Source organism: Muntiacus reevesi, chromosome 9, assembly GCF_963930625.1.
Source record: "Muntiacus reevesi chromosome 9, mMunRee1.1, whole genome shotgun sequence".
Lineage (NCBI taxonomy): Eukaryota > Metazoa > Chordata > Mammalia > Artiodactyla > Cervidae > Muntiacus > Muntiacus reevesi.
Genome location: NC_089257.1, coordinates 63,127,725 through 63,141,897, shown reverse-complemented (window position 1 = coordinate 63,141,897; position 14,173 = coordinate 63,127,725). Strand labels below are relative to the sequence as shown.

Here is a 14,173-nt window from a genome sequence, read left to right as displayed (position 1 = left end):
AGGGGAACCAAAAAAGTCTGGAAGACGTCATGAGCACCCCTTCGAAAACACTACGCAGGTAGGAGGCTGCCTATGTTACCGTAGGTTTAGCTCAGAGCCCTACACCAAGGTATTTGGCAATGCCAAGGCTCACACACACCTGTCCTCTCACACATTCCCTGAGCACAATCTCCTTCCCCAACTCCTCCGTACAATTTGCTCTGACACCCTCACCCCACCTTCCGCGCCCACGGGGCTGTCCCTCGCCTTGCTCCTGTGGCAACCTACCCCCTTGCCCGAAGCTGTGCCCCAAAACACACACAAACACACACACCCCTCCAGGCTACCCAGATTGCTTTCACTCGATTGCACTAGAGGCCCCGGAAGGTGAGGAAGGTGAGAGTTGACCAAAGCCGGTCCCGGCCGGGGAAAGCAAGACCCCTCCCTGGCGCTCCCCAGCTTCCTCTCCACCAGCTCGGGCCGTCGGCGCACTGGGCGACAGGCTCGACTCCTTGACGCAGCGGCGTGTGGGCGGGGCGTCTCGAGGCCCCGCCCTTCTAACGTCAGCCTCTCGGGGCGTGAGCGGACTCGCCAGGCTGAGGTTTCAGTCGCAGCCGAGTAGAGTCGCTGCCGGAGGCGAGCTTCTCGGCTCCGGCTTTGGCCCCGACACGGGAGAATGCGGTGCGCCCAGGATGCTGCCGCGCCAGATAGTGAAGCTGGCGGCGCTCCTCAGCCTGCTCCTCGGCTCCCGCGCGCACGGTAAGGATCTGGGTCTAGCCTCGCCCTCCGCGCCCATCCCGCTCCCTCTTCCACTGGTTGTCAACTGTGCATTAAAGTTCTGCCTCCCACGGAGAACCCCGTCTGACTGACCGGCCTTCTGTGGAGAGAGCCGCCCATTAATCTCCCCTCTCCCCGAATCTCCTGCGTTCTGGCAAGCCTGAGTCTCGGGCTCACACGTTGTAGACGTCTAACAGGCTGAGATTGAGTGGGGTAGTGGGGAAGTGTGGGTAGAGAAGTTGAATGACCACCCCCCGCCCTCAACTCACTGCCCACCCACGTCCCGGTGAGTCATAAATTTAGCCCTGACTCTTTTGTTGTTCTGGTTCAGATTATGGGACTGGTGGTCCCTCTGGGAAATTACTTTGATCTCAGTCTAACTACTTTCCCTTAGTTCTCCGATTAACCTGTTTCTTCCCCCGGGCCATGTCACCCCTCAACTCTTTTCCTCCACCATCACCTGTCACCCCCATCGTATCATCCGTTCTCCTCCTTTAGCCCCCAAAGCATTCCCACTGCCACCTGCCTCTTCCTCCCTACTGTTACCCTTTAGTTCTAACACAGCCAGATGTCCTGGAAAGTTTCTGCATTTAAGGGAGAGAATGAAAGGGCGGGGAGTCCCAGGAACAGAGGCAGAGAGAGCAGGGAGACAGCCAGAATATGAAGTAAAGCATGAGGTCACCGGTCACGTGATCGAGAGCTGAGCTGGGGATGTGCAGCCCAAACACCACAGAGACCCACTGTACTTTTCACTTTCCATATATTGTTCTGAAATTGAGAAACAGACTTGAGGATCGAAGACAGTATAAGAAAGAAAGCAAGATGTGCTTTCTAAGTGAGAACGACAGTCAGAAAAAAAAAAGAAGCATTATTAGAGAGATGATGAGAAGTTGGAGAACCAGGGCAGCCTGGGAGTCGCTGTCAGATGCAGAGACATTAAGGGATTGGGGAGAGAAGAGGAACTGGGTGTTGGCATTGGCCTTGACATGCTTCATTGCACTTAAAGGGCAAATCTTTATTGCACGACTCTTAAAGTAGTTGTATTTATCGCATTCTTACAAATGAGAAGATTTCTGCTAGGTTAAATGATTTGCCCAAGTCACACTAGCAAGTGCTAGTTTGCAGCTCTTGAAGTTAATTTTCCTTGATGAATGGTGTGTGGAGGAGGGAGGGGAAGACAGGAGGTGGAGAGAGGCTTTGGTATTTAGTATCTTCCCTGGTGGCTCAGGTGGTAAAGAATCTGCCTGCAATGCAGGAGATGAGGGTTCAATCCGTGGTTCAGGAAGATCCCTTGGAGGAGGAAATGGCAACCCACTCCAGTATTCTTGCCTGGAGAATTCCATGGACAGAGGAACCTGGCAAGCTACAGTCCATGGGGTCTCAAAGAGTCTGACACAGCTGAGCGACTCACACACACACATCTCACGTTGGAGCCAAGGGTGCCAGTTCTTTTTGGAAACGTCCTCAGCCCAGTCTAGGATCAGGACTATTTGTTGTACTCAGGCTGAGCCTGGATATCTGGCTGCAGTAAAGCTCTCCTGGAAGCTGGGGATGGGGCAGCTACTCAACTTGGGCTTCTGTGAAGAGAAACAGATTGATGCCAATGAGGAGGATATCTGTGTACCAAAGAACTCCAGAGAGGGGGGCCTTGGGTTAAGGCCAGAACTGGGGCCAGAGTGGGAACCTGATGTGGGGATGGGAAGCAGACCTTGGGATGGGGCTGAAGCAGACGCAGGGATTGGGCACAGCCAGGGACCAGCTCATCTGAGAGCTCATGGTGGGCAGAGATTAACCCTCTGCCCCTACCTTCTTGCCTGGAATGCATCACACTCAGCTTGTCTCTTCTCACTTCTGCTTTTGATCCCAGATAGCTCAGCATGGTGATTTAAGGACACATTAGCTCTGGGATAAGATCCATCTGGATTCAAGGGCCCATTCTACCCCTTAATATCCCCACTGACCTTGGGCAAGTCACTTAAAATCTCTGAACCTTCATTGTTTCTCTAGTAAACTTGGGGTAATAGATGCTTACCTTGTATGACTACTGTGGTTATTAAATGAGACACAGTATATGTAAAGTACTTAGCTGAGTGCTCAATAAATGGGAGGTGTTAGAATGCTTGGGCTTCCCTGGGGACTCAGTGGTAAAGAATCCGCCTGCAATGCAGGAGACTTAAGAGACATGGGTTCAATCCCTGGGTTGGGAAGATCCCCTGGAGGAGGGCATAGCAACCCACTCCAGTATTCTTGCCTAGAGAATCCCATGGACAAAGGAGCCTGGCAGGATACAGCCCATAGAGTCCCAAAGAGTGGAACACAACTGAAGCAACTTCGCAGGCAGGCAGAATGCTTGCAGCCATCTGTAGCAGCATCTCTTCCCCGGGGTGGGTCAGGGGAGGCTCTGCTACATCTAGTACTGACACTCTCCTCTCTTTGGACAGAACTGCCCAGACCTCCTTCTGTGTGGTTTGAAGCAGAGTTTTTCCACCATGTCCTCTACTGGACACCCATCCCAAATCCGTCTGAAAGTACCTATTATGAAGTGGAGCTCCTGAGGTAAGCAAAAAGGAGTGTGGAGAAAGGAGTTAGATGAGTGAGGAAGTGGAAGACTGCATCCCCTTCCACCCCCCTATCGTGGGAAGATACCTGCCTTGTTACTGAAATGACACCAGGAGGGACCCTGGCACATATCCATCAGTTGACAAGTACTGATCAAGTCTCATGTGTGCCGAGCAGTATACTGGGAGCTTGGGATGAGAAAGCCAAGCCTTTACCCTCTTGTTGGAAAAACAGGAAAAGCGTCCATAAGACAATTGGAGAACAAGGAAGCCCCAAGGACTGCAGATGAAATTGGGAGAAGGAAGGAAGTGGGCTGTGTTGCAGAGAGTAGTAGCAAGTCTTCCTGAAGGAGTTGGCATTTGAGCTACTCATATTCCAATCTGAGAGTTTTCTGGACCACAGAGAAACTGACTCAGAGCCCCAGAACCAAGGGAGATCCCCTTGCAACTGGATACCCCATACTAGAGGGAATACCCTGAGGGCTGTATTGTCATTTGAGCTCTCCCCTGGCCCCTTGCTTCCCTCCTAAAGGAGGTAGGTTGAAGCACAAGTTCCTCTCCCCATGCCTACCCTGCTCTCTCGCAGGTATGGAGTAGAGCCCACCTACTGGAAGCGCATCCTGAGCTGTAGCCAGATGCTGGTGATGTCCTGTGATGTCACCATGGAGACCCTGGACCTGTACCGCAGCAACGGTTACCGAGCCAGAGTCCGGGCAGTGGACGGAAGCCAGCATTCCAACTGGACCTTTCCTGAAACCCGCTTCTCCATGGATGAAGGTGCTTCTCCTCCCCTGGGCCTGGAGCATGGCTTTCAGGCTCCTTACCAGCCAGAAACTCTAGTCTAGACCTTTGCTGTCTGTTCCCGTAGCCTGCCACATCCACCTGGCTTTCTAGTGAGGGATTTAGTTGCTCAAAGAAATCTGAGTCAGGACTTTGGAGAAAGTTTAGATGAAAATAGCCAAGTTGTTCAAGATTTAAAAGGGAACTGAAGTTGTTTATCCTACAGAAGAGAAGTCTTGGGGTTAGTTGGAACAGCTGAATCATGAGGGCCAGATTGGTATACTTGTAGGGTTCTGGGAGAGGAAGTGAATCCGTAAGCACTCAGCATTGGGCCACAAACAATAGGCAGAATTTTAATCTGGTCCTGCTGCCTTTAGGGAAGAACTCCCTGAGATCAGGGTGTGGGGCTTTGAAGCAGTGAAGTGCTACTGAAACCAAGTTGGGAGTTTCTCTCTGCAGAGAGTACCAAAAAGGATAATAAGCCCCAAATGTGATAGGATTCGTTCATTCTGCAGATTGGGGCTGACTGTACTCTTGTGTATGGCAAGCCTACTCTGCAGAAGTCAGAATGATGCTCTAGGAGGTCACTGTCTCCCAAATGCCTGTTCACAGGGCGGTACTTCACTAGCTGCAGAAACATGACTAAGGAGTGTGTTTAAAATAGATGTTGCCAGGGCCCCGCTTCCAAAATTCAGATGCACTGTGTCTTGAGTGGGTCCAGGCATCTGTTTTTTGCACTCTACCCCAGAAATTCCTTATGTGCTGCCAGGTTGGGAGACCTGTAATACAGGTTTTAGAGTGGGAAGAGTTTGACCTTGGAGGCCAGGGATGGATGGCGTGCCCAGGCCCTGCCCGGCCCAGCGGCCTCATGGTTCTGTCTCCCCACCCAGTGACTCTGACGGTTGCCAGCGTGAAGCTGGAGATGCACAACGGTAACATCGTTGGGGCCATCCAGCTCCCCAGGCCCGAGGTGGCCCCTGAAGGTGACACGTATGAAAACATCTTCCACAACTTCCGGGAGTACCAGATTGAGGTTCGCAAGGTACCAGGACACTATGAGGTATGAGATTCTCTATGCTCAGTCTCCCCTGTCACCGGAAGTGCCTTTTGTCCTCCCCTTGGGAACTTTACCTGCAGGGTCGAGGGAGGTTGCATGGCGGAGGTGGATGGGGAGGGAGGGTTGAGATGGCCTCAGTCCTCAAGTATGTGCTTCTGCCAGGTCGCAGGGAAGACAGTGCCTGCGAGGTGTCTGTGGGACATTGTATGACTACAGTGGGGGCATTGTATAGCTATGGTTTCCAAACCTCTTGTAGGTGGAGACTTTATTTTCTTTTATAGCTGGGGAAATGAGTCTCCAGGAGGCCCTCTAAGCACACTCCCATAAGGGAGAGACCTGGAACCACAAAATCCATCTTCTTACCTATCCACCACGGGCTTCCCAGGTGGTGCCCAGTCATAAATAACCCTCCTGCAGGAGATGTAGGAGAGGTGTGTTCGATCCCTGGTTCGGGAAGATCCCCTGGAGGAGGGCACCGCAAACCACTCCAGTATTCTTGCCTGGAGAATCTCATGGATAGAGAAGCCTGGTGGCCTATAGTCCATGGGGTCACAAAGAGTCAGACATGACTAAATCAACTTAGCATGCATGCATGCATGCATCCGTTTCCACCACAGTTGACTCCAGCCCGTTCTGGGAAAGTCCTCAGTATCTATAAAACACTTCCTTTTCTCTTTTAGTACAAAATAAATCATGGTAATCACAGAGATCTTGGACTGCATTGATAAAGCAGGGTTTGTCAGCTTAGAAAAAGAACACTGAAGGAGGTAGACTTCCAGTGCTTTAGAGTATCTCTAAAGGCCCCTCTGGCTCTCATGTGCCGTGGAACAAGGATATCATGTTTATTGCTCTGGTTGTTTTCATTTCAGTCCCATGGCAAGGTCAAAAATGAAAGCTTCAAACTCCCAGTGCCGAGAGGGGTGGGAGAGTTCTGTGTCAGGGTGAAACCGTCTGTCGGCTCCCGAGTGAACAAGGAGGTCTGGTCCAAGGAAGAGTGCATCTTGCTCACCTCGCAGTGTGAGTTGGCTGGGGCTGCTGTCCTGGGAGGAGGGAGGCAGGAGGGAAGGAGGCAAGGCTGCCGCCGAGGGGTACTGTGCTGGCCCCCACCCGCCAGCACAGCCCTCCATCCTCACCCAGCCCCGGTGAAAGAGCTCCTGTTGTCCCGATTTTAGAGATACGGGAACTGAGGCTCAGTACCTGTAATCGACTTCCAGGCTGTGGTCACAGCGCCAGGTCTCCCGGCTGCTTCCACCGGAGCCCAGCTAAGCTCCCAGGAGCCCTTCCCAGCCCCGCTCAGTCAGCTCTGATGGTTCCTGTTTGTCACAGTCCTCAGCTGAATGGAGCCGGGGACCCCAAGGGCTTCTCAGAACTTTCCCTGCCCTCCCCCACCCACCCCACCCCCACCCAGAGGAAGCAGAACTGAGCTGGCTCTTCTCTGCAGTTACAAAAGTCAGCAGACACTGTTCCAGGCTCCCAACCAAGTGCTGGGTGGGGTGGGGGCGGGGGTGGCGGGCATGGGAGTATGGGGTGTGAAGGTCATGGTTTTGCCCGCAACGATCTTACAGTCTGCCTAGGAAGACAGGGCCTGGCAAGAGGAGGCTGCACCTAGCTACTTAGGACAGTGTATGTCGAGTGCCTGGCGGGTAATGTCACAGTCAGTGGGCTGGGAGAGTGCCTGGTCCAGTGGGGGCAGCGTCCAGCAATGACCAGAGGGACTCCTTGCTTTACTACAGCACATTTCAATTTGTGGCAGACACTTACAAGCTGGTTGTTATTTAAGCCGCACTGTCACTGAAGCAGAGCAAGGCACCATCTCTGTGCCAGGTGGCCTTACAGACTTTTTCAGCATCTGCTCACTAATACAGAAATAGTTTTGTGTACAGGTCTGGGTTCAAATCTCAGCCTCACCACTTATGCAATATATCACCTTGGGCAACTTACTTAACCTCTCTGGGCCTCAGGGTGCTAGTCTATAAAAATAAGGACAGTAATAGTATTTACCTCTTAAGGTAAGACTAGGAATCAGATCACATAAGTATTGTAGTCCCCCCTTATTTCCAGGGCATACGTTCCAAGACCCCCAGTGGCGGCCCTGCAATCATGGATATATACTGTTTTTTCTTGTACATACATACATATGACAGAGTTTAGTTTATCAATTAAATTAAAGATAATTTTAAGTTAAGAGAATGTCCAAATTGCCAGCATCATTACCCTTGCACTTTGGGGCCATGATTGAGTAAAATAAGGGTTACTTGGACCAAAACACTGAATACCACAACCACCCATCTGAGGCAGCCCCTAAGTAACTTACAGGCAGGATCTTCTGGACAAAGGGAGGATTTGTGTCCCAGGTGGGACAGAGTGATAGAGAGTGGGACATCATGAGATTTCAGGTTACTCAGAATGGCGCATGATTTAACTTATCAATTATTGATTTCTGGAAATCACCCATGTAATGTTTTTGGACCACAGGTAACTGAAACTGCAGATTGGGGCGGGGGCTGTTTTAAAGGGCTTGGTAGATGATAAATGCTGTGTACTTCACAGCCACATGTGAGGTCGGCACTATTATTGTGCCCATTTTGTAGATGGTAAAACTAAGGCTCAGAAATACTGAGTAATTTGTCCACAGCCTCACAGCTAGTAAGTGGTAGACCTGGGATTAGAACCCAGGTCTGACTGCTCCCAAAGCCGCCCTTCTTACCTGCTGTGCCAGCCTGCCAGAGCTGTGTCTGCCATCATGTGAGTTCTGTGCAAAGACTGGCAGCAGAGCCCATGTATCTAGTGAGAGATCCTTCAGGGTGGAGGTTGGAAAGTCAGGCAGGGATTCCCAAGAATCCAGGGACTTCCCTGGTGGTACAGTGGTTTAGACTCCTCACTCCCAGTGCAGGGGGCCTAGGTTCAATCCCTGGTCAGGAAACTAGGCTCTGCATGCCACAGTTGAAAACAAAAATAAGAATGTAGTGGTGGCCTCCAGAGTTGTGGCCTTGAGGTAGCCTAAGGGGTTGAGAGGTGGTTACTTGGCCACTCACTGAGAGGCTCCTGAGAGGGGCCGTGGGGACCGCCCCTCCACATCCCATGGCCTACAAACGCATCTCTCTGGACCCTGTAGATTTCACAGTGACCAACCTCAGCATCTTTTTCACGTTCGTCCTGCTACTCTATGGAGCCTTGGCCTTCTGTCTGACCTTCCAGCTATATCTGCGGCGCCGGGGGAAGCTGCCTGCTGTCTTGGTGAGTCTTGCACAGAGGCCACTGCCCCATCCTTCCTTCCCAGCCCCACCTTCCCAGCTTCCCTAGGAGTCCTCCCAGGACTCCTAGAGGCAGGGCACACCCTCCCAGGCAGTCCATACCCTCAGCCCTGATGTTATCAGAGGCACCTTCATCAAGCACCATGGGGTCGGAGGGAGAACTTGAATGCCAAGCCCAGTACAGAGAATGTTGCCTTGTAGTGACCCAGAAAAAACACAGTAATTCCAACCCGCCTCACGCCATTTTGTTACTATTTGCTGATAACTGGCCGCAGACCAGCCCCTGGGCATTAGTACCTCGGGGACAGGCAGTTACAAGACTCACTTTACAACAGAGGGACCTGAGGCAGAAAGAGATCATTACATGCAAAGAGCCCCACAGCCAGCAAGAGTCAAGGCCAGAGCCCAGCCTTGCCCATCCCTAGAGGCTGTGCTGAGTGCTCTGGAAGAGGAAGACAAGGGGCTGTGGTCAGGGTAGAGAGAGCAGCGTGGAGAGGATGCTGAGAGGAGGGCTTCCTGGAGGAAGCAGCATCTCCAGCCCTTCCTGGGAGGGGCGGGGGTGGGTCTCCTCTGACTGCACAGTGCTGACAGATGCTGACTTGTAGTCAGTCAGCCTCTGAAATTCAACTTGTCCCATTGAGCAGCGTCTCCAGACCTCAGTCCATCTCTGGCCTGGGATTCAGAGTGGACCAAAGGTGGTCCCCACAACTGACATTATTGGGATGGTCAACGACTCAGCTAGAAGGGTGGGCTCTGTCAGGGAGACAGGAGCCCAGGGAAGCTCACAGATGGAAGGTAACCTTCTGCAGGGTTCCCAGGATCTCTAGGGAAAATAAGGCAAGTGGCAAAGGCCCTCTGAAATGATCTTGAGTAAGAATTCCGGGATGGGCATAGAGCGGGGAGAAGCGGGGTGAAGCTACCTGGTGAGCGCACCGTGGGGCCTGCCCTCAGGGATGGGTGACTGGAAAGCAGAGCAGTGGGAGAGGACCACTAGATAGAAGTGTCTTAGTTGAGTTTGAGGAAAGACATCTAGTAAGAGAGTGGGCAACGGAACTACAGTTACCAAGCATCTACAACACGCAAAGTGTTGTATGGAAAGCAGTTGAGTAGGTGGGCCCAAGAGGCTTGATTAGGTCTGGATGGACAGCCAATGAATCAACTATTAACTTTAATGGAAACAGTGAAATAGACATAGACATAGATGCAAAAATGCCAAAGGAGGTGACAAGCAATCTATAGTTTTTTTGTTCCTTCTGAACATTTGGATCAGAGAATTAAATCAACTATTAACTTTAGTACAAACCTTGGCCTAGATAACACAGCTGATAAGAGGCAAAGCTGGAATTTGAACCCGGAAAGTCTGGCTCAGAATGTACATCCTAGTCACCAAGCTATGTGATATTAATAGGGATCCAACCAGTAAGAGTTGCATTAGAGTCATCACGTACAAAGGGGTCTAGATGTGCATCAGTGAGTCAATAAGTCAGTCTGTAAACCTTAGGAGTGCCTGCTGTGTGCCAGCTCAGTTTAAGCAGCTCTGGGAATAGAGTGGCCAATGAGAACAGACAACTCCCACCCTCAGGAGCTTGTGAATATTTTGTTGGGTGTAGGGATTGAGCATATCTGTGTATATACATGTGGGAGCACAGAAAACAAAAAATAACTCCAGAAACTAAGTGCTAGGAATAAATAAACAAGGTTGATAGGAAGAGGGGAAATCGGGAAAGCCTCTCTGAGGAGATGACATCTGAGCCAAGACCTGAATGATAAGAAGGATACAGTCATACAAAATGTTTGGGGAAGAGTATTCCAAGCAGGAGTACCCTGTCCAAAGGCCCTGAGGCAGCACTGTCTAGAGCAGAAGGAACTCCAGTGCAACTGGGGCAGAAGAGCTAGGGGGAGAAGGGTTAAGTGACTTCCTGGGACTATTAGCAATTAATGGGGACTAAGCGACTTCACTTTCACTTTTCACTTTCATGCATTGGATAGGGAAATGGCAACCCACTCCGGTGTTTCTGCCGGGAGAATCCCGGGGACGGGGGAGCCTGGTGGGCTGCTGTCTATGGGGTCGCACAGAGTCGGACACGACTGAAGCGACTTAGCAGCAGCAGCAGGGCCTCCTCAACTGCTAGTTCTGTGCTTGTTCACTGACCCACACTGAAGCCAGGCTGTGTTTATGAGAGTCACACTCAGGGAGTGGAGAAATGATCTTGGTATCTCACCTCCAGCATTTTAAAAGATGAAATAAATAGCGTGGAATAGGATGGGACAGAATACAGTAGATCACGATGCACAGGCAGTAACAATAAGTATTATTTTGTGAAATTGATTTCAGTATATGAGTAATATATTTGTGCACTATTTATATCTTATGTAACATTATTATGTAACATGTTTCTTACTCAAGGTCCTACTGGGCGGAAAAAAGGTCTGAAACACATTTCTAGATCTCAGTGGGTCCAGCCAGCTCTTGGGTTTGAAAAGCACTGCTGATGGAGCTGCCTGAGAATGTTCACCTTCCTTGCAGCCTCCCATTCTGTCTGTCATTCTGTCTGAGCTCTGAGAACACAGGCTTCTTAGGTAGCTGGCCTAGGTCAAACAGAGAATTGCACGAGGAGGAAAACTCGATTCTGAAACAAAGCCAAAAGGACAAGCAACCTGTCCTGCAGGCTCTGCCGTGCCCCGTCTGTTGGAGCAGTGTCTCCTGAACCCCTCGCCTCTCCTGGCTGCACTGGGGTGGGTTCCTGCCGTTGACCCTCCCGCCCCTCTCACTCTGCGCTCTCCTCTCCAGGTCTTCAAGAAGCCCAGCCCCTTCAGCCTCATCAGCCAGTTTTCCCACCCAGAGACCCAAGATACCATCCACACCCTGGACGAGGAGGCCTTCCCCAAGGTGACTCCGGAGCTGAGGAATTCAGATGTGCACGGCAGCACTGACAGTGGCTTCGACAGTGCCAAGCCATCACTGCAGACTGATGAGCCCCAGTTCCTCCTCCCTGCCTCCGACCCCCAGGCCAGGGGGACTCTGGAAAAGGGGATGCCCCAGGAGTTGGAGAACAGCTGCAGTAGTGGAGGCAGCAGCAACAGTGCAGACAGTGGGATCTGCTTGCCAGATCCCCGCCTATGTCCTGGCGTGGAGCCCAGCTGGGAGCTGCAGGTGGGGAGTGACAGCCGGGACCGGGAGGACAGTGGCATTGGCCTGGTGCAGAACTCTAGGGGACAGCCTGAGCATGCTCAGGGTAACTCAGCTTCGGGCCATGTGAGTCCCCTAGGACCTGAGGAGCCTGCGGAAGAAGACCCAGGGGCAGGGGCCTTCCAAGGCTACCTGAAACAGACGCAGTGTCCAGAGGAGAAGGCAGCCCAGGCAGGCGGCCTGGAAGAAGAGTCTTCCTCAACAGAGTGCCTTGACCCCCAGTTCAGGACGTGCCTGGATACTGAGGCGGGCTGGCCTCTACCAGCCCTGGCCAAGGGCTATGTGCAACAGGACCCCCCTGAAATGACTCTCGCTCCTTCGCAGACCCCTGCAGGACAATGGGACCAACCAGCTGAGGACTGGTCACTCCTGGGCTTGACCAGCTGTGGCAACCTCGGCACATCTGACTGGAGCTTTGCCCATGATCTTGCACCTCTGGATTGTGTGCCGGCCCCAGGCGGTCTCCTGGGCAGTTTTGACTCAGACCTGGTCACCCTGCCACTGATCACCAGCCTGCAATCAAATGAGTGAGGCAGGCTAAGGGTTTGCTTTTGATTTCAGCTGCATGCTGCCTGGACCCAGAGGATCCAGGGGCCAGAAGTGAAGCACAATTGCTGCAAGCCCAGCACTTTGCTGCAAGCCCAGCAGGTCCAGTAGGTGTCCAGGGCAGGAGGAAGCTAGACTAACACAGGATACATAGGTGGCATTGGCCTGCTCTGCAGACAGGGCCCTGCAGACTCTGGCAGAGCTGAGAAGAGCAGGGCAGAGACCTCCCCTCTCCTTGGAACACATCCTGTGCTTTAAAGGACTCTTTGCTCAGGGGGATCATGAGGCCACCAGGCTGAAGTCAGCTCAGGGAGCCAGGCCTCCCCGCTTAGGCCGTCCATGTGTCAGGAGAGCCTCCAGCAGGATGGAGGGCTGGGAGGATGGAGGCATCAGGGCCGCCAATGCAGGGGAGGAGGGAGGAAACAGGAGCCAAAGGGAGCTGAGATCCAAAAGGGGGCTTCTGACTCAGAACCCTGGGGATGTCTTGATTCCATCTGCAGACAGTACCCTCTTTCGAGCAAATAGAGTAGCAGCCCCCTGGGGCACTTGGAGTGGCCAGGTCACACAGTGCCCTCATCCTGCTGCTCCCACCACCTTGCTGACAGAACCAGAGAAACCATGGGTGTTTGTCCTGGTCCAAACACAGCCCTTCAGTGGCTCTCTCGGCTTGAACACCACCTTATCTGCCCAGGAGGGTCAGAGTTAGGACCTGCTCTTGTGGTGCTGCTGATGTCCAGCTACAGGACAGGGCACTGGGCTGGGACCTCTGTCCTCCCAGTGATCAGATGTGGTGAGCCTGAACCAGTCACTTCTCAGAATTGGACATCGCTCAGTCGTATCCGACTCTGTGCAACCCCATGGAGACTATAAACTGCCAGGCTCCTCTGTCCATGGGATTCTCCAAGCAAGAATATTAGACAGAGTAGTCATTCCCTTCTCCAGGGGATCTTCCCGACCCAGGGATCGAATCTGTCTCCTGCATGACAGGCAGATTCTTTACCATCTGAGCCACTTATCAAAGGGCCATGGTTATTCCATTTGTGAAATAAAGACTCAGTCTCATGCTGGGATGTTGGCCAACCTGGCTTCTGGGGTGACACCTCCAACCCCACATGATGCTGGACTGGGAGGAAGCCGTGTCCACACAGAGCTGAGGGCCGAGGGACACCCCCATGCTGAGGGCTCATCCGTGTAGCAGGAGTAGATGGCATTGTGCTGAGACAATGACCAGACCCTGGGCCTAGGGAAGGGGCAGGTGTGGGCCCTGCTTCCCCACAGTCAGTTTGGGATCTGTCTGCACCTGTGAGGAGGGAAGCTGTATGCCCCCCAGGTCATCCTTGGCCCTGCCTTCTACGTGGCACTCTTGGAATAAACATCAGGCCCAATGAATCCAGCCAGAGCTCCTCCACTCTGCCAGGAAGCTCATAGATGCCAGTCCAATAATAACTCCCTCTAGAAATAGGTCTGAGGGAGGGTTTCTCAGCATTTCCTTGGAAGGTTTATTTATTTAGTTTATTTATTGAAAAGGCAGTGTGGTACAGGGAAAGAGTTCTGGGCATTTCGAGAGCCTCGGAGTTCTCATTCTGACTTCACTGTTCCTAGCCTTGTGACCTTGGAAAGTCACCTTTCCTCATCTATGAAACCAGGAAATGTTGCCTGACTTGTTTTGTTTATAAGGTTCCACTGAGAACATGAGTGCGAATGTGGCTTGAAACACAAGGCCCTGTTAATGAGTTGATGTATGTTTTTTCTTCCAATAAATTGTTGGGATCACAGGAATCTCGGGAAACAAGTCAGATTTCTGATGACACAGTGGCTGGTAGAGGTGTGAAGTTATTGATGATCAAGGATGATAATGAATAGGATGTGTGACGTCAGTCAGATTTCGGTGATACAGTGGCTGGTAGAAGTGTCAAGTTATTGATGATCAAGGATGAAAATGAATAAGATGTGTGATGTTCCTTTAAGGCAGCAAGACTGAGGATTCACACTCAAATCAGGTCTAATTCCTCATGTTACCATTTATTGCCTA

At 51.9% G+C, this 14,173-nt stretch overlaps 1 protein-coding gene across 1 annotated transcript; it reads left to right on the top strand.

Moving 5' to 3' along the window:
• Window positions 1–587: 587 nt before the first annotated feature.
• On the top strand, window positions 588–13,953 carry IL10RA (interleukin 10 receptor subunit alpha). Its single transcript, XM_065945296.1, has 7 exons — window positions 588–738; window positions 3,198–3,312; window positions 3,901–4,091; window positions 4,985–5,154; window positions 6,021–6,168; window positions 8,267–8,388; window positions 11,197–13,953. The coding sequence occupies exons 1-7, from the start codon at window positions 672–674 to the stop codon at window positions 12,124–12,126; spliced, it is 1,743 nt and encodes a 580-aa protein (XP_065801368.1). The 5' UTR covers window positions 588–671; the 3' UTR covers window positions 12,127–13,953.
• Window positions 13,954–14,173: the final 220 nt, after the last annotated feature.